This window comes from Erythrolamprus reginae, chromosome 2, assembly GCF_031021105.1.
Source record: "Erythrolamprus reginae isolate rEryReg1 chromosome 2, rEryReg1.hap1, whole genome shotgun sequence".
NCBI lineage: Eukaryota > Metazoa > Chordata > Lepidosauria > Squamata > Dipsadidae > Erythrolamprus > Erythrolamprus reginae.
Window position 1 is genome coordinate 80777814 of NC_091951.1, and position 20099 is coordinate 80797912.

At 37.8% G+C, this 20099-nt stretch overlaps 1 protein-coding gene across 1 annotated transcript in view; it reads left to right on the forward strand.

The window, feature by feature from the left end:
- Nucleotides 1-20099, forward strand: part of ERC2 (ELKS/RAB6-interacting/CAST family member 2) — a 384099-nt gene that overhangs the window by 290667 nt on the left and 73333 nt on the right. The window contains exon 10 of the mRNA XM_070735759.1: nt 11282-11475. Within this exon, the coding sequence (XP_070591860.1) occupies nt 11282-11475 (194 nt within the window). The remainder of the gene's footprint in view (nt 1-11281; nt 11476-20099) is intronic.

Genomic DNA, 20099 nt, shown 5'->3' on the forward strand with positions numbered 1-20099 from the left:
TGGACTCGGAGTCGAGTTGTGTCATTCTGGAGAACTGGTGCCTGAGCACGACGGCTGGTTTCGTGGGTTTGAAGTGGCTAGTAAGCCTTGCTTGTAGGTCGTCCCATGGAACGGATTTTGCTGGCAGAGGGTCGGTTAGAGTTTGTGCGAGGTCGAAGATTTCTGGGCCGCAGTAGTTTAAGAAAATTGCCCGCTTTCGGTCGGCGTCGGCGTCCCTCATCCCGGCGGTTTCGAGGAAGATTTTGAATTTTGCCATGTAGGCGTCCCAGGATGACTTCTCCGGATCGAAGTATTCAGGAGCCTGGCCGATTTGAAGGTTGTTCATCTTGCACGCGTGGTTCATCCCACCCTCGTCGCCAGTGAAGAATACTTGAGACAGGCAGGTTCAAAAGACGGTCCCTTTATTTAGCTCTTTTTGGAAGTGACACTCAGCAGGGAACGCGTCTGCTGTCAATGAGAAAAGCCGCTCTATTTATACTTTTGCGGCTCGCGCCAAAAGGAACTGTCATGCGTCTGAACCAATCAGACGCGACCTCTTGTTATTTACATTTTCTGTCAGGAGACAGCTTTGTACAAGGCTTTAACTATTTACATAGGATTTAACAGTAAGCATACCAGCAAGATGTTTGCTGAAGTGCACATAGCTGAGAGAATGAAATAATCAGTGGCTATTTCAACCAAAGAAATGCCATTGGTTTTCTTTTTAAACACTTAGGTTTTACTTTTATGTATTCAACAGCTTAAAAAATACTACTGATGAATTGTGTGGCTTCTTAAAGCCTTATTAATGTTATTGCGATAGATATCGGGAGGGTCTATGATAGTTGGCCACAACCAACATGCCACAGTCAATTCACTGCAGGACAACTAGACACAGCCAACTAGTTGCAGGACAACTCACCGCAGGACAAGTGTTACACTGATATCAAATAAATAGTGGAATAGCATTGTTAAATGTAAAAGGTGAGACAGAATAAAATGCGAATGGAAAAAATTAAAACCATTTTTTAAAATTTAAAACAATTAAATAGAATTGTTCAATTGTCCAACAGTAAGTTGGCTGTGGCAATTTATTTATTTTATTTATTTTTATTTATTTATTTATTTTGTCAAACAATTATAGGGTGGTAATTTGTACAAATAAAGCATTAGATAAGTAATGATAAAAAGTAACAAAGGAAGACAATAGGACAGGGACGGTAGGCACACTGGTGCGCTTATGCACACCCCTTACAGACCTCTAAGAAAGGGGGAGTGGTCAATTGTAGGTAGTCTAAGGCTAAAGGTTTGGGGTTAGGAGTAGAAACTACAGAATCAGGTAGTGCATTCCAGGCATTGATTACTCTGTTGCTGAAGTCGTATTTTTTGCAGTCAAGTTTGGAGCGGTTGACATTTAGTTTAAATCGATTTCGTGCTTGTGTGTTGTTGCGGTTGAAGATGAAGTAGTCGTTAACAGGTAGGACATTTTGGTACATGATTTTATGGACTATAATTAAGTCGGAATGGAGACGACGGAGTTGTTAGTTGTCTAAATCAAGAATTTTAAGTCTGGCTGAGTAAGGTATTTTGTTGTGAGAAGGGGAGTGAAGGACTGTTCTTGTGAAATATTTCTGGACTCTCTCAATTGTGTTGATGTCAGATATGCAATGTGGATCCCATACAGGTGAGCTGTATTCTAGGATTGGTCTGACAAATGTTTTGTAAGCTCTTGTTAGCAGTTCAAAATTACCAGAGAAGAAGCTGTGAAGGATTAGGTTAACAACTCTTAAAGCCTTTTTGGCAATGTTGTTGCTGTGGGCTCTAGGACTTAGGTCATTGGATATGAGTACTCCAAGGTCTTTGACAGATTGAGGGTTATCAATAAGTTCAATTCCTCCAAGTTTATATTTAATATTCTGATTCTTTTTACCAATGTGTAAGACAGAGCATTTAGTGGTGGAGATTTGAAGTTGCCAGATTTTAGACCATTCTGCTACGTGGTCAAGGTCTTTTTGAAGGGTAGCAGTATTGTCGGTGGTATTAAATAGTTTGACATTATCTGCAAAGAGAACTCAATTGCTAGTGATGCAATCGCAAAGATCGTTTATGTGTAGTATGAATAGTGTTGGTCCTAAAACACTACCTTGAGGGACACCACTGTTAACAGGAGCAGGAAGAGAAGTGGCACTTCCTATTTTGACCACTTGTTGTCTGTTAGATAGGAATGCTGTTAACCAATTGTGTAGTTTGTTCCATTCCAATGTTTGGGAAATCCCCAGCCTGGCAGGGAGGAGGTTATCAAGCACATAGCTAATTTGGAGTCTCTGTGCAACCACAAAAGGCTAGGGCCAACCCCCTCTGAGTTTCTGGGAAATACATTTAACTATTCACCAAGAATGAGTTGCCAGATCGGGAGATTCTTGTATTATAAAGCAGAACATAATAAAGTAATTAGCTTGAACTCTGCATGTGTGGGTCTAGTTATTTGTGCCTAACACATTGCAAATGATTGGGTAACAGGAGAGCATATTTCATAAATTAATCAATGTTCCAAATATGAAAATCATTTTTGAGTAAAAAGTGTGTTTATATTACATATATTATATTCATGAAAGCTATTTTACTATATGCATCAATAGAGTTATATTACTAATGATGGAACATCATGTTATAGTCTCCTATATTATAAAATTATGTTTACTGAAGTTTTGTAATTCAAGTTTGAAGTTAGGACATGTCTCTAAACAAGTTCTGTGTAATATATAGAAGTATTATACTCCCTCTTAACACAGCAGCAAATTTTACTGTTGTAATAAAAACATTGAGCGAATAAATTAGAGTTTCTTGCAAACATTCACTTCTTCAAATCTACCCTGTTATTATATTAAGTATTGGGTAGGATTAAGTTCATATAAACCCTGAAATTATTCTTATTATTCTCTGCTGATTGGGTGGGTCAGCTGTTTTTAGTCACTTCAAATGTTCCAAGCTTAAGCTGGAGATAAATTATAAATGAAGTATGATTTTTTTTAAACAGAAAGTAGATTTCTAGCAAGATAAACTTTGATGAATGGCAAATGGGTGTGGTTGCCTCCAAAAGATAAAAATTAGGTCATTTTCCATCTAGGACTCCTCTCTGAATTGGGATATTGGCAAACTACATAGTAAAAAGGGCTTAAAATTACCCCTTATCTGAAGCATTCTAAGGCCCATTTCATTTAAATAAGATTTCCATCATCTTATCTAAAATATGAAATATATCTGAAGCCACTATGAAAGTGAAAAAGATACACATGACCCCAGTATAGAAAGGTATGTTATTTGGCCCAGTAGTGGTTTCTAAACCCATTTAGTACCAGTTCATGTTCACTCCTGCGTGGCTTCTTGAATTGAAGCACCCCAGGCAAATAGGCAGACCCTCCTGCTGCCGGTGTTACCGGTTCTTAGAACCAGGCTGAACTGGGGGCAATTCACCCCTGATATAGCCCATAGAAATGCATTCAGCATGGTTCGGCCTTCTGTTCCCGACAAAAAATCTTAGTGTGATGCAGGGCATAAATACATAAATATCCCCATAAGAATCCGACATATAATGTGAACTGCATACAAGGTCGCCTTTAGAGATCTTGTGCGTGACGGGAAGAGGCTGACATAAGAGTTACTACTAATGGAGCTTATATTTTGGAAACTATTCACAGTTCCTCGTCCCCTTCCTTTGCTTTATATCCTTCTAAAAAACTACATTAACTTAAATTCAATTATACTGGCTTAGTATCACTATGAAACAGGGTCAGTATGACATAGACGTGATGGAACCTGTCCTGGATGAGAGGCTGCATACCACCATTTGATTTTCTGAGTGTGAAACCAGAACTTGACATTTTTCACTAGCAGTTCTATTACTAAAATAAAACATAGTTTGGCTCAGGAAGCTGCTATAGCAAAAGGTGAACAATGAGATAACTAATCTAATACATTGTTTTAGACAAGTTCTTAGTCAGGATATTCTCCTTAATATATTTATCAAATTGCAAATCATCAGATTTCCACAAGTTATTACAATATACTGTTTTGAAATGATATAATCCAGGAGGTCATCAAGCCCAAAATCCTACCTCAAGGCAAAATAATTTTACTTAAAATGGATATTTTTTTTCCAGAGCATTTTGCTGTCTTTCCAATCATTTGAATTCCAATGATTGGAAACATCAGTTCTACAGTAAGATTCTGTTAACTATTTTGGAAACCTTGTACATGAACTGTTGCAATGTGGTTTATAGGGGATTGTCTCCAATATTACTGAAAAATTGCTCTTGGCCCAGAATGTAGTATATGAACAGTTATGGGAAGGTCTCATAATAACGATATAACAGGGGTGTCAAACTCAAGACCCAGGGGCAGGGGTGGGCTACTTCCAGGATGGGGGGCACAGTGGGGTAGCAAAAATGGAGTTCCACCCCAGAGCACCCAATTTGCACTGAAATATGTTGAAAGAAGATGCAGGGCGCCCGGCATAAACCAGGCCCACAGTGTGGTAGTAAAATTTTTGGTAGCCCTTCACTGCACAGGGATCAGATCCGGTCCATGGAGAGCTTAGATCTGGCCACTCTGGAAACAGCAAAGTACTGGCCCATGGTGCCTCTGCAAGCAAAAACAGAGTGTGTGTGCTCTTAAGCTTGGTTTTTTCTGAGAAGATTGCAGGACGCCATCTCAGCCAAAACCAGAGCTTGGTAGCCCATTTTCACTCGCAGAGCGCTTGGGCTACCACAAGCATCCCTGACACGAGTGATGTTGATCTGGCCACACCCACCTCAGCCCCCCAAGGTCAAACACTACCCTGATGTGGCCCTCAATGAAATTGATTTTGACACCCCTGCCATATAACATCTCTGATCTGCAAGTTGCACTTATGGATTGTTATTCTTAATAAAGAAGCAGACTTCTTTATGGAATTGAAGTTGCTGGTTATAAAGCCTACATACTGTATCATCATGCTTAGATGTCTGAGGAACTGTGTCTCTCCCCTGGTTTCTGCCCATCCTGTATGATCAGGCAGAGTTTTCCAGTTCCCATCAATTAAACAATATCCTCTAGTAAGACTCACAAAGCACATCTTGTCTAGCATAGCATCTGCCCTCTAGAACAACATTCCCTCAGAGATTTCAGTTGTGAGTTACCCAGAGTTTATTGCAGTTGGACAGTGTCTTTAAAATAAATAAGTACAATACGTTAGACTGCTCCTCTGCACTTTAAATGAGCCTTTAAGAAACCCTACATCTTCCCTCAGGCCTTGGGCTAGTTATTAGGCCCCTTTAGATTGTGTGTTATGTTAGAAGGATGGTTTTTATTATTGCTTCGGATCAACTATTATTCTTTATTATTATTATTATGTTTCTTGTCTTTTAACACAAACAAGGTTCTTTTCCGAAAGGTGACATTTGGAGGCTCTTGGAAATATTAAAGAACATATTGATTTTGGTGGACTTATAATAAGAATTTATTTTTCTTTGAAAAGTAATAAAAGGAGAAAGCATTCTATGTATGTATTTGATGTCCCTGGAAGACATCTTCAGTTGTGTTGGTGGATATGAGCTCTACAAAGTCCGGATCTGTGCTGTTGTGTGTCTCATATCTCTCTCATACTTTCCTTTGCTTTCCAAGCTCCAGTTGGTTCAAAATGCAATGGCCTGCATGATTGTGGGCTGGTATAACTGTGCACATGTGTCATCTCTCCTGCCAAGTGCTGCATTAGCTGATAGGTTGCTTCCAGATCCAATTAAAGATGCTGCTCCTCACTCCAAAGTACTACATGGCTTGGGACCAGGTTATTCGAATATCTGTTAAGTCAGGTAGATGTAATGTCCTTTTCTCAACACATCTATCTGACCCATCAGACCAGAGAAGCAGGCAATGCTATGGGCCTTCTCTGTTAAGGAGGGTTAAGATCAGTCTAGTGGGATCCTAAAGAAGGGCCTTCTTATTGAACTATACAGTAAATTCTATATAGTATACAGTATACTATACAGTAAATTCTTCAATACAAATGGTATTTTCTACTATTTGAATTCAATTGCATCAGTCCTTTTTTCTCATCAGAGGAACAAGAAAACAAGATAGCATACTTACATATTAAGTTAAAGCAAATAAGATGGAATATTTACATATTGCTTTTTAGTTTACAGTAATTGTTTTTGTGAAAACACACCAAATAAAAAAATAGCCATACCCTGATCTTATAACCTAATTTGGTTATAGTTTCTGCCTTAAATAATTTGTGGATTTGCTAAAGTATCATATTTTTGAATTTTTCAGTTTGTCCTGAGGTTATTTGTATTTTGTAGATTTCCCCCCCCCAGCATTAAAGGAACGCTATCCATTGGATTATGTTTATCTAAATGTTTGCAGAAACAATGGCAAACAGAAAACAATCTTTAAAATCAGTTTAGAGGGCAGTTCTAAATTATAGCCTTCAGTCAACTCCAGATATTAATTAATAACTGGAATTGAACAATCTCTGATGGCATGATGTTGTTAAATACAATTTGAAGGATCTAAGGTATTTTCTTGCATGCATCTTTCTGCTGTCTCATTTATTAATCATACTCATATTTTGGCTCTTTTAAATAAACATGTATTATTATTCTTATGCGTATATACCAATGTTGGGAAGAATAAATGATACATATTACATGATAATAAATAATGTTCACCTTTTCACTTTTTTACATTCATTATGATAAAGTAATATTGCTGTGTATAATAATTTGAATAACAAGGAAAAATAATGTAAAACTGGTTTCTTCATAAAACCTGATTAGGTTTCTCTCCCCTTCCTCCCAAATTCAGCTCCTTCTTTTTCTGTGGGTGTGCAGAAGCATAAAAACCAGTTGACAGTTTAAAAACTGTCACATGGATATTCAAATTGCACGAGTGTAATTATGACTGTATAAAATAATGGATGGATCTCCTTTTCTTTAAGCTTATCCTGTATATGATCCCAAAACAGCTAAACTATGTTGCTGCTGCTATCCATCAAGACTAGCAGAGACAGTTGACCTAAAATATACCCTAAGTGTTGCTTGGCCTTGAAGACCTGCGAGGGTGCCTTGAGTAGGCTTTAATAGAGCAGTTGTATAGTTCTTTGGGCTTACTCATTGAACCCCAGGTGTATATCTGGTTGCCAGCTATTAAGCAGGAAAAATGAAGAGCTCTTTAATATAGCCCAGCTAAATGTGAACCACATAATTGGTGGACATTTTCCGATCTGAAACATTCATGGGAATATAGAATGGGAGGAAGGCTGGAAGGAACATGGGGATCTTGTAGTCCTTGCTCAATATAGAGATATTTTAATCCTTAACTTTGTCTACCGAATGTACTATTAAACAATAAAGACCAGTAGGTAGTAATTAAATAAACAATGTGAAGAAGTCTGTAGGTAGCTTCTTTATCCTTTTGATGGCCTTTGAAAATGAATGAGCAGATAATAAAGGATTAAAAGGATTAAAACAAGAGGAAAGTTCTGATCTCGTCTCTTGAAATTTTCAAGCAACCTAATATGAGATACCTGTTTATAGTTACTAGTATGATCCCTATACATTGAAGAATTTTTTTAGAATTGCAGAAAATATTTTTAATGCCATGAAGCTGAATGGAATATAGAAGAAATAAATTTCTGAGTGCAGAGGTAATGAACGTATTGCTACCCTATCCACAGGCCAGGAATAGGCAAATTGGCTCTTCTTTAGCTAGCATTATTGGCTCAGGAATTCTGGGAGTTGAAGTCCACAAGTCATAGAAGAGCCAACTTTGCCTACCCTTGCAATAGGCTATCTGGAGTTATATCTTAAGTGACTTTTCCTGGGGACTTGTTCAGTGTGAATATTCTACTGCAACTATCATAATTGTGAGGCAATTGCCAAGCATCTAAATCATAATCATGTAATCATGTGATTGCACTGACTGCAACTCCGAGGACCTGTGTAAATTCCCTTGTGTAATGCAGTCATAACTTTGAACATGGTTATTAACCAAGGACTATTTGTATGTAATCAAAGCCATGCCCTGATTTAGCCATCATCTTCATGTTTTGACTGTTTTTTGCAGATAATTCTGAGCACATTTATATTTTACTGTAAGTCCAGCATTTCTCAAATCAAAAGAATTATTCTGAACCCTTTGAAATTGGTTTAGATGCAAATTTGACATCTAAAGGTAACTGAGTAGGGGTGGGTTCTACATACCTTAGCTCACTGGTGCTCATTGTAATGGAAGTGCACATTTTATGTGCATGTGCTCCACTTGTGCATATGGGCATGTCCCCTTGTGCAATTTTGTTTCCGTACATGCTCAGTAGCTGGAAATCACCCCGAAACAGCTGGGCTTCGGAAGAAGGAATAAAGGAATAAAGGTCAATATAAACCCAGGGCAGGAGAGAGGGCCCTCTTTCAAGCAGCAGAACAGGAAAATCTTCCAAATAGTAATTTTTAAAAAAATTAAAAAGAAAGAAAAAAAGATGGGTGTGCCCATGGACAAGCACCAGCTGATCCAGTTCAGTGACATCACCAGGAGATGGCCTCAGTTACCATGCTAATTGTTGAAAATAGGAAAAGCAGAGTACTGTGATGTTATTGTACTCCTGGATGCATTGGCAGATCATTATACTTTATAACATTAACTATAATTGGGTAATGTTGGGCTTTAAGATTTACTGATAGCAGATTGCAGACCACGGTGCCTCTGAAACCTCTAGTCACTGTTGCTAGCAAAGAAAATGTAAACCTAGGAAATAGAACAAATATTTGCCCAAACTCTCAACATCTCAGCTATTAAAAAAAAATCTTCAAAATTCTAAAAATAATACTTTTGTTTTATTTGCCAAATGGCAAGTGCAAGAACTTCTTTAAATGAGCAACTATAGTATCAACTCAGTATATATGATAGATAGTGTTGGGCAAACCCAACAAACTTCGGGTTCGGCGAACTCACCCAAACTTTGCCATGAAGTTTGTGTGAGTTCGCCGAACCCGAACATTTGCTTGCAGCAAGCCGCTGCGGGGTCCTTTTCTGTAAAAATAAACTTGCTTCTTTTTATTTCTACAGAAAAGGATGCCACAGTGGTGCTGCAAGCAAAAGGAGGTGGGAAATCCCATGAAGGGATTCCGGGGTCGGGGCTTTGATGTCACGGAGACTCCTTCCTCCCTGTTTTGGCCAGCCAGGAAGTAGTCTCCATGACATCAAAGTCCCGCCCCCGGAATTCCTTTGTGGGATGCAGCGCCACAAGCAAAAGGAGGTGGGAAATCCCACGATGGGATTCCCCACTTTCCTCCCGGGCGGCAGCATTTTGCGGTGTTCGGCCGAACCCGAACCTGAACTTTACCCGAACTTTTAAAAAAATTCAGGTTCGGGTTCGATATACCAAACACTGCAAAGTTCAGTTCGGTTCGCCCAATACTAATTATAGATATATTTTTTATTTCATATCCTCAACATCCTTTGTAATTATTTGTAAATCTAGCGTGAATTATCAAGGTGCAGAAGTATCATGACTTATTTACTGTACTCTGAAATTAATTTCAACCAAGTCTTTCATAAGTCTATTCAAGTTTTTTTCCACTAACTACATAGATATGTCCCCTCAAGTCAGATTCTATCATAGCTAATTAATTTGTGTTGTTTTCTACTATTTACCCTCCTCTGTCTCATATCCTATAATAAACATAGCATTATAGAATTATTAATATTAATATTAGGGCATACTTATTTTGGATGTGAACAAGTTTTCACTGAAATAAATGGAGGTAGCCCACAGGAATACTTGAGACAGCTGTGTATTTTGTAAATGGTGTAAATTATCTTTGATTTATGGGAAAAAATATTCCTTTGTGTTTAATCTTAATCTTTTTCAATCATGGCAAATTCCTTGTATTTCTAACTTTTCCATTTAGAAAGTATATTGTATATTAAAAAGTTAACATATAGGCAACAAATGTCACACAGCTCAATTTCTTTGTGGATATATGGTGCACTTATGATTTGTTTAGAGTTTTAAGATATGTCTATGTAGGAAATTCACCACTTTTGAAACGTGCTCAGAAGTTTATTTGAGAATAAGAGATCCACTCAGACTAAACCTGTCTTGATTATCCTCATGCTTGACTAATATGTTACATGCAGATAAACTGCCCCGACCACTAATTCATTAATAACTTGATTTTTGTACATTACATTATTTTCCTGAAACTCAAGAGTTGTTCAAAACTGAAAAAAGTCATTGCAAAGCATATCAACCTTCAAGAAGTAAATATCAATGTGGTCTTTTATTTGAAATGTGAGCTTTGTTTAGCCTGTCATTGTTTTATTGCTGCTTTATTTTCTGAAGTAATAAATGCGCAAGGAATAGAACCAACATCGAGGCTTGTACTGTATTATCAGCTAGCAGCAGAATATGCAATCTTTCAAAGCATCCTTAAACCTTTAAAATGTATTTGTGTACATTGCACAACTGTTCTCTGAATTGTGTCTTTAATGTGCACTGCAGTTAAACTACTTGTTTTCTCTCTGCCTGCTCTTTGAAGATGCCAATTAGGAATAATGGGAAACAAGGGGTAGGCTAAGCATTGCAGTGCATTCTTGTTTACATCTGTGTGTGATTATTTCAGTGTAATGTTTTAAACCCTTTTGGCCCATTCGTGCTCTCAATGACATTAATGAGGTTTTGCCATTAGTTTTAATGGGAACAAGACTGGGCTTTGCACTTTTCTTTTTTGTTGTGTTCATTGCATTCTTTCTTGTTTGTGAACTGACCAGCCACTCATGCATGTGTTTGCCAGGTACGTTTATTTGTGCTGTTCCATGAGGGGCTTCTTTCTCCTTATGTTTCAGGTTAAATATTGGCAGAATGAAATAAAATAAGGGAGGAAAAGGGGGATTTGGGGTAAAACTATTGGTTTCAGGCATTCACATCTTGTCTGAAATAAATAACTTACATTAAGTTGTTCAAGATTTGCTTAAAGTAGTTATTAAATCAAACCATATCAGGTGTAGAGTTAAGTTAACTTGTTCAATGTGATTTTTCCAGGAAGAATTTTCTTTCTAGAACTTAGAATTGTGGTCTCACCCCCACCCCCGCCCCCAAATAATGGGATATTGAAGGAAAATAGTTTTTGCCCAATATCAAGAAAAGGTTACCAACGAATAGAATACCTAGTTACCCCTTTGTTATAAAAAGCTTAGCGGTAAATAATAGCACTTATAAACTAAGGGGAAAGGCTAGTGATTCATCTATTTTTTAATTTAACAGTCTCATGAAGCTGAGGAAGAAGCTCGGAAGAATCCCGAATTTGCTGATCGATTGAAGCAGCTTGACAAAGAGTCTGCCTACTATAGAGAGGAATGTGGCAAAACCCAAGCCGAGGTGGACAGGCTCTTAGAAATCCTCAAAGAAGTAGAGAATGAAAAAAATGACAAAGATAAGAAAATTGCTGAGCTGGAAAGGTATATTTCTTATTGTCTGTGTTTTCTCATTAAATACATTCTATATTCCTGCTTGATGAAAAGAAATAGCAAAATGTATCACTGTAGTAGGCAAATGAAATAGAACAGCACCATATGTGATACTACAGTGTTTTTAGAAAAATATGGTTCTGTGCAAATCGTTTGTCCAAATGCTTTTGAAGATTCAGTACGATAATAAAGTCTCAGCTCCTTTAGAGAGAAAGTTTGCCTTATCAACCAAACCAGGGGTCGGTGGGGTGGGGAGACTGCATAAACTTTTTTAAAAAAAATTGAAGGAGAAGGGAGAAAAAAAACATAATATGATTAAAAAAATGAAAATAATATGGACATCAGACTTTGCTGAAAGAAACTGGGATGTAACAATAATAAAGTAAAGCATAAAAGATTATGAATGTAAAAATGATTTAGAAGTCAACCTCTCCCTGTTTCTAAGAGGTCTGTAGTGGGCGTGCATAAGCGCCCCATTGAGTCTACCGTCCCTGTCCTACTCTCCCATTGTCCCCTTTTATCATTACTTTTTACTTATGTTATGTTATGTTATTTTATTATTATCATTTTTTATTTATTAGATTTGTATGCCGTCCCTTACCGCAGACTCGGGGCGGCTCACAGCAGTGACAAAAACAATATGTTTATACAAACGACTATCCTATACATGTTTGACAAATAAAATAAATAAATAAAAATAAATAAATAAATAAGTTAAGATTTGTACTTAAAGTAGTAAAACACTTGATAACTTGAAAAGTTGTCTTTTGCATTCAAGGATTGTTATGATTGTGTCAATGAAGCCATGTTAAATCAACTTAATCCACATCTGGGTTAACAAAAGCACACTAGTACACACAGAAAATTAGATTGTATAAAAAGTATGATTAGGAACATTTATTTATTTGAATATAATAAACAAATATACACATCTTGTAATTTCTTACAACTGGTTATTGCCACAGTATTAAAATCTCAAATTTCTTGCATCAAAATGGTCTAGGTGATGCAGCTAAAATTAGATGTTGTAACTAATCTTGGAAAATAAGGAGTGCAAAGCTATAATAAAAAATAAGATTTAGCATAATGTTTTCCATAATCAATGAATAAAAAGCTAGGTTTTTACATCCCCTGTTTCTTCTCAGCATTCCAATTTAATTTTGTTCAATTTCTTCACTGGTTAAAAATAAAAACTTAAAAAGAAAACAGAGTAAGAAAGAAACAGAAATATATGCATTACTATGATATTTAATTTATAAATGGTTTTTCTTTTTCTTGTGGTTGAGGCACACTTGGTTACCAGATTAGATCTCTCCATTCTTGGAATGAACCAGTTTTTCTGTCTCCCATCTTTGTACCGGTAGTTCTTGATTTATGTCCACAATTTAACCCAAAATATCTGTTGTTAAGTGAGAAATCTGTTAAATGAATGTTGCCCCATTTTACGACTTCCCTGCCATAGTTGTAAGTGAATAACTGCAGTTGTTAAATTAGCAACATGGTTGTTAAGTGAATCTGGCTTTTTCATTGATTTTGCTTGTTAGAAGGTCACAAAAGGTAGATCATAAGACCCATGGGGATGCTGCAACGGTGGTCATAACTCACTTTTTTCCAGTGCTGCTGCAATTTGAGAGATCACTAAATGAACTGTTGTAAGTCAAGGACTATCTGTAGAGTCTTCCATTAATAGACTAAGGTTCTCCCCACATGACCATCTTAAAGCTTCTCTGCAGTGCTTAAATCAGCGTCTTCATTGGCTGCCAAATTGATCAATATCTGCTGACATACATGAACGATCTACTAGTGACCTGTACATTAAGTCACATCAGGCAAAAGAGTCAGAGTTATGTTTCACGTATTGATAATGGTGACTTTGATGGGGCAGGAAAAGGTGAGTTTCACTACCTGATAAGTAGTGGGACTGCCCTTCCCGCCAGCTGTGGCACTCACTTGCCAACTAGCTGTGTGTAAAAGATGCTTCAGGGTAGGTAATACATTAGAGTTCAAATGCAGTGTACGTATAAGAAAAAGAAAAGATAACATTTAATTTCGTTTTATAAGCATAAAAGTAGAGAGACTAAGGCATTAGGTTTGCATATTTTAAAAGACTTCAAAAAGGGGAAAAAGTATTTTTTTGGAATCTGTCCAAGCATTCATTAGGAAAATTAAGAAGTTTGGGAAAAGATGTCTATGCTAAAATTCAATGCCGTGTTTTTTAGGCTAGAAGATTATTGCTGGATTTATCTATAGAGTCTGTTATTGCTTCAAAATCTTTAATCCTGTGCACCTAGTTATTAATTTTTAAATATTGCTCTTGTTTCTAAAGTACACTTTCCAAACTTCAAATATTGTACAAAAGTTGCAGGCGTTTTAAAAAAATTAAACCAAGAGGTTCATGTAAAGAAGTGAAAATATTGTCTTCTGCTCAGAAATTTAAATGATTTACTGTGTAGGATTTTCTGTGTTGACCTTCTTGTTTTCTTGGAGAAAGGAAAGTGACATTTATACTAAATGCAGAATTATAGTATGGTAACACTTTGATTTAATAGACCATTCATTGGGAGTGGAATGCAAAGATAGGCTTTTTGAGGCAATTCACCTCAGGTGAATTATGACATCAAGCACAGAAATGATATAAATAGATGCAAATGATGTAAAACTAATTCAACTGAAAGTAAATTGAAATGGCTGGTCTGGATTTCTTCATAGGTGGGGGACTTGTCCATTTTTTTTCATTGTTGTATCCAGACTTGTCCATTGCATCTGAAGTCAGTTAATTCTGACATTGTAGGGATCACTAGAATTATCATTTTTTGCATGTCTATCAGGCTGCTCTTAGACTCTATTAGCATGAGAAATGTAAACTAGCTGTCTATTAGACAAGAAATAGGAATTACAAATTATTCCAGTTAGGAGGAAAATATCACAGTATTGTAGTTTTATGATTTCAATTATAAAATATTTTGACGTATTAGTTTTCTCTATTCCTCATTATCAGAATATAAAGTATTTACCAAAATGCAGTTTCTTGTATTTAGTGTAAATTAATATATACAATCATCAGAAGATGACTAAAACTGACTCTCCTGACTTTTAAGTCAGGCATTCTAATTCTAGCAGGAGAATGAGAATCTTAAAAGAATGGACCATTTCTTCAAGGGCTGTGATAGGTGTAATTTGCAGAGGTTGTAAAGTTTATTGGCTGTTGTTTGCTCATTTTTTATATAATATCTGTGTGGTTTCAGTACGCAGATTTCCATTAATATGATTGATCTAAAGGGTTAGAGTTGAACTGGTACCAGATTCATTCTGCTTAATGAACTACCATATAGTTCTTCTAAAGGGAAACTAGGAAATTAAGAATGAGAAGTAAAGAAACCAACATGCCCGATAGGTATTTAATGATTTCTGATGTTCCCCCATCTTTTTTTAAAATAGTAAATAAATCATCTTTTGCAAAGTAGTACAGGAATGTGCACCTGTGATGTCTCTGGGGATTATTTTACTTTGGCCTTAGATAAGAGTTTGTATGTTGCTTTGACTAATTGAAAGGACATGTTAAATATTTTTGCAGAAAATAAGTTATCAGGCATCTGGATATTCTCAGCAATGAAGTATTAGTCTTATTCTTGGGACTGAAAAAGATTGCTCTCAGCTTTTAGCAAGAACTGTATTTCCATAAGAAAAAGAGTGTCTTTGATCAGTGTAAGTGATCAGTACTTGAGAATCACCAACATAAGAATTCTTTGAACCTGTAGCCAAGCCATTTAACTTCCTTTATATTTCATGGGTGAAGATGACTTGCTCATATGAGTCATCCGAAATCCAAGTCGGTCCGCACAAGGCCTTTCAAAAAATAATGCCTCCTGCCAACCACCTGGCCTTGTAGTTGCCACCATTTTCGTTGTAGTTTCCTGGACAGGGGGAGTGTGTCTCAGGCAGTTTTTTTTTTTCATAGTAGAAAAGCTACTGCTTTTGTACACTGTTCACACAATTCTGTCTTGATTTCCTTTTTAAAAAGTAGATCACTGATATCGTAGCTGCTCATTTTTATGTTGTAAAGCTACAATTTTTCTTCCCTTTATTTCTTCAGTATCATTTTATCTCTGTCTTTCTGTCTGTCCATCTGTCAGTCCATTCATCCATCCGTCCCCAAATGGCAGCTTTCAGTCTGCTTCAGTTAACTTGACCTTCAGAGCATAACCATTGATATGTTTTCCAATTATTCCATTCATTTATCAGGCCCACTAATTCTTTAAATATGAGTATACTTTCCTCTAGCTGATAGTGTTTAAAGGAATAACAAAATCCTTTGTTCCAGGAAGGGACCTTTGTACTCTGCAACCTGATTTTGTTTTCTTCCCCCTTTTTCTTCTTATTGTTGATAGACTTTGTCTCAGAACTTCATGATTATCTCAAGCGTTTTATAATGAAATGGTACAAATTCAACATACATACTATACATACATGCTATAAGGAAAGTACAGGAGCATTCCCCTGGCACAGTGTAACGTCAGTCACAAGGCTTTGAAATATTTAATAGTGTGTGACAGAGTGAAAATATCTCTAGAGAAGACCTATAATTTCTGAAACTGAGCTCCATCAATTTCAGTCAATGCATTTGTATGTTATTTAATTACAGCTAGATAGCTGCCATTGAATCAGAATAAAAAGAGAATTTGATATCATGCATTGGAGATAGCATTACATTCCATTTCTTCTCTAAACCTCTCATAGTTTCTTAAGAGATTAATAAGAAATTTATAGTAAATGTTTCTGGTAAATAAACTGTTGTCTACAAAGAGAGAGTGTGTATGTGTATGTTTGTGGGTATATGATAAAGTACTCGGGTGAGGATTTGTATTAAATGAGTATGATACTTTTGTTTTTTAAAAAGAGGTTCTTTTAAAATCCCACAACTCATATCTTCATTAAACATACTCTTTGAATTAGAAAGGGAAGTTAAATATCTTCTAGTAGAAGCTCATTCCCAGCTAATACAATTAATAAACAAGTAACGGAGGAGGAACGTAGGAAGCAGATACATTATTCCTAGGAGTTGGCATCCAATCTGCTTCACTATTTAGCAGAAGTCAGTATTTTATCTGGCATCCTGTTTTGCTGGTATCTGTGTTCTCTAATTTAAGGCCACAATCTTTTTTTGCAGTTTCAAATACAGTGAACCCTCGAGTTTCGCGTCCTCGAGCATCGCGAAAGGGCTATTTCGCTAGTTTTCAACCCGGAAGTAAACTCCACCATCTGCGCATGCGTGCCCTTCCACGCATGCGTAGATGGTGGAGTTTCCCCGCCGGGCAGAGGCTTCCCTGGGTCTTCCCCCTCTTGCCCCGGTAAGACCCCAGCGGCGGTGGGCTGGCGGGCGGCACGCGCGAGCTTGGGGCACCCTAGCTCCGCTTCCCAGCTGGGAAGCGGAGCCGGCAACAGCGTGGGCGGGCGGGCGGTGCGCGCGAGCTTGGGGCAGCCTAGCTCCGCTTCCCAGCTGGAAAGCGGAGCCAGCAACAGCGTGGGCGGGCGGCGCGCGCGAGCTTGGGGCAGCCTAGCTCCGCTTCCCAGCTGGGAAGCGGAGCCGGCAACAGCGCGGGCGGGCGGCGCGCGCGAGCTTGGGGCAGCCTAGCTCCGCTTCCCAGCTGGGAAGCGGAGCTAGGGTGTCCCCAAGCGCACGCGCACCCCAGGCGCGAGCAACGGGGTGGGCGGGCGAAGGGCGGGCGGCAGTGGAAGTAAAAACACCATCTGCGCACGCGCAGATGGTGTTTTTACTTCCGCACCGCTACTTCGCGAAAAATCGATCATCGCTTGGGGTCCTGGAACGGAACCCTCGCGATGATCGAGGGTTCACTGTATATCTATTTTTTGCCTTTGGATAAATATGAAACATTTTTTGTATCAACAGCCTCTCATATATGTAACTGTTATCATCTGTCTTTATAACTTTTGTTCAAGCTAAACCTGTTTGTTTGTTTTTCTCATTGCCCTATAAAATTTGGTTTCTGGTTGTTTTTCTGTGAATGCATTTCAATTTCTTATTAACAGAGGAACAGAATCAAGATAATGTGAAGTGCTATTTCCACTTTATAATGCTTTGGTAAGGCCACACTTAAAATATTATATCCAGTTTTGGTCACCACAATATAAAACAAAAGGTGTTGAGACTCTGGAAAGAGAGCAGAGAAGAGCAACTAACATAATTAGGGGACTGGAGGCTAAAACATGTGAAGAATGGTTGTAGAAATTGGGTATTTTTAGTTTCATGAAAATAAGGACTAAGGGTGACATGATAGCAGTCTTCCAGTATCTCAGGGGTTGCCACAAAGAAGAGGGAGTCAACACTATTCTCCAAAGCTCTTGATGGTGGGACAAGAAGCAATGGGTGGAAACTAAACAAGGAGAGAAGCAACTTAGAACTAAGGAGAGATTTCCTGACAGTTATAAAAATCAATTAGTGGAAGAACTTGCCTTCAGGGGCTGTGGGTGCTCCATCACTAGAAGTTTTTAAGAAGAGATTGGACAACCATTTGTCTGAAATGTTTTAGGACAGTGATGGTGAATCCTTTTTGGTTCGCGTGCCAACAGGGTGTGTGTGGGTGTGCTAGCATGTGTGCATGTGCCCACGCCCTTTCCCTCCCCCATGCTTGCGCACCCCTCCCTCCCCCCATGCCTCCACACACCCACCCACCTGGTACGTAAAAAAAATGCCCAAATGGGAAATCGGAAGTTCAGGAAAATGCACTTCCAGTTTGCTGTTGTGCTGGGTTTCTTTGCACTCTGGAGGGTTCAGGGAAGCTTCCTGAAGCTCCAGAGTACAAAAACCAGCACATTGGGCAAACCGGAAGTTCAGAAAATGCACTTCCGGGTTGCCCATTGTACTATTTTTGCACTCCGTGCCTTCAGAAAGCTTCCCTGAACCCTCTGGAGTGCAAAAAAAAAAACAGCACAACAGCAAACTGGAACTGTTTTCCCCCCTAAACTTCCAATCTATTGGGTGATTTTTATTTGCCTCCAGGACTTCAGGGAAGCTTCCCTGAAATGTCCAGAGGGCAAAACAGCCTTTCCTAAGGCTAAAAATCAGCTGGCCAGGGCAAAGTCTTGTGTGCCCTCTGATATAGTTCCGCATACCACCTGTGCATGTGTACCAGAGGTTCGCTATCACGGGTTTAGGGTTTCCTGCCTGAGCAGGCGATTGGATAGAAGGTCCCTTCCAACTCTGTTATTCTATTACATTAGAATGTCCTATTTACCACCTTCTAAACTAGTGGTTATCAACCTGGGGGTCAGAACCCCTTTGGGAGTTGAATAACCATTTCACAGGGGTTGCCTAACACCATAGGAAAAGACAAAGGAACTAAAGCTTCTATTCTGGCACCTTGGAACATACTTTTACAATCTGACCAATCCGGCGTTTGCAGTGGGGGTGTCCGTCTGACCTTCCTGCGAATCCAGCTTAAAGCTCTGTTGGGAGAATTGGCACTACACTTATGGTTGGGGGTCACCACAACATGAGGAACTGTATTAAGGGGTCGCAGTATTAGAAACGTTGAGAACCACTGTTCTAAACTGACTCAACTTTCCTGTTAGTCATTTTCCCCCTTCAAATTAATATTCAGACTCATGATCAATATGAGCAAAGTAACAAATAATATTTGAATAAAATGCAAATAAACATAATAATGTAAATTTACTTGCAACTTGTGAATATGAATATTTGAAAGTGGATTAATTTACTGCTATGGTATATTGTAGTAATTTTGCAATTTTATTTCTAATTTTGTTTCTGCTAGTCTTTACTTGGAGCAGATGTCTTCTGCTGTTAGAAGGACCCTCACAAAAGAATGCCTTTTAACAAATCATCCAGAGGCTCTTTAATTTTTGGATTGAAATAAAAGAAGTAATATATCTTTTTGCATATGTTCCCCAGGTGCATAATTTTAGTTATCTTGTGTTTTCATTTGCCAGCAGGATTCCAAGTCACATTTATTTAACTTAAGATCTATACATACTATGCATTTGTATGATTGCATACATATAAAATATTTCAGTGTAAATGAAAACTCAGCCAGTAGCATTGTTACAGATTGCTGATAATCACCTGGGAAAAACTGTTGAATATTACTGGTTGTCTTTTTTAGTGAGACAGACTTTAGTCATCAGCATATCATTTTACTATGGCACCATTAGTTTTACCAATGTGAATGGGTAATTAAAGTTTTGAAGTTCAGTTTCTTTCATTTTTTGTATAGACAGAACTGGTTAGATTAGATGAACTTATAAGCTCCGCTAGAAACTTGTGGACTAATATAAAGAACATTTAATGGTCTGGAAACACAGAGGTATGGATTTAATTCCTATAGAAATGCATTAATAAATTAGATAAAAATCTGAAAGGAATATTTGCCCCTTAATATTTCCATGTTTTAATACTAGTCCGTTGCCTGATTCTTCATCTGGTAAAGTTTACAAGTATTAGAAGTTGGCTATTTTCACCTTATAAGTTACTTTCTAGCTTGGGAAATGAAAGAGAGCAGCACGAAAACACTTTTTAAAAAATGGTTCTTTTATTCTTGAAACTTTATAAGTTGTTGAGAAATCAGACAATGCAAAAG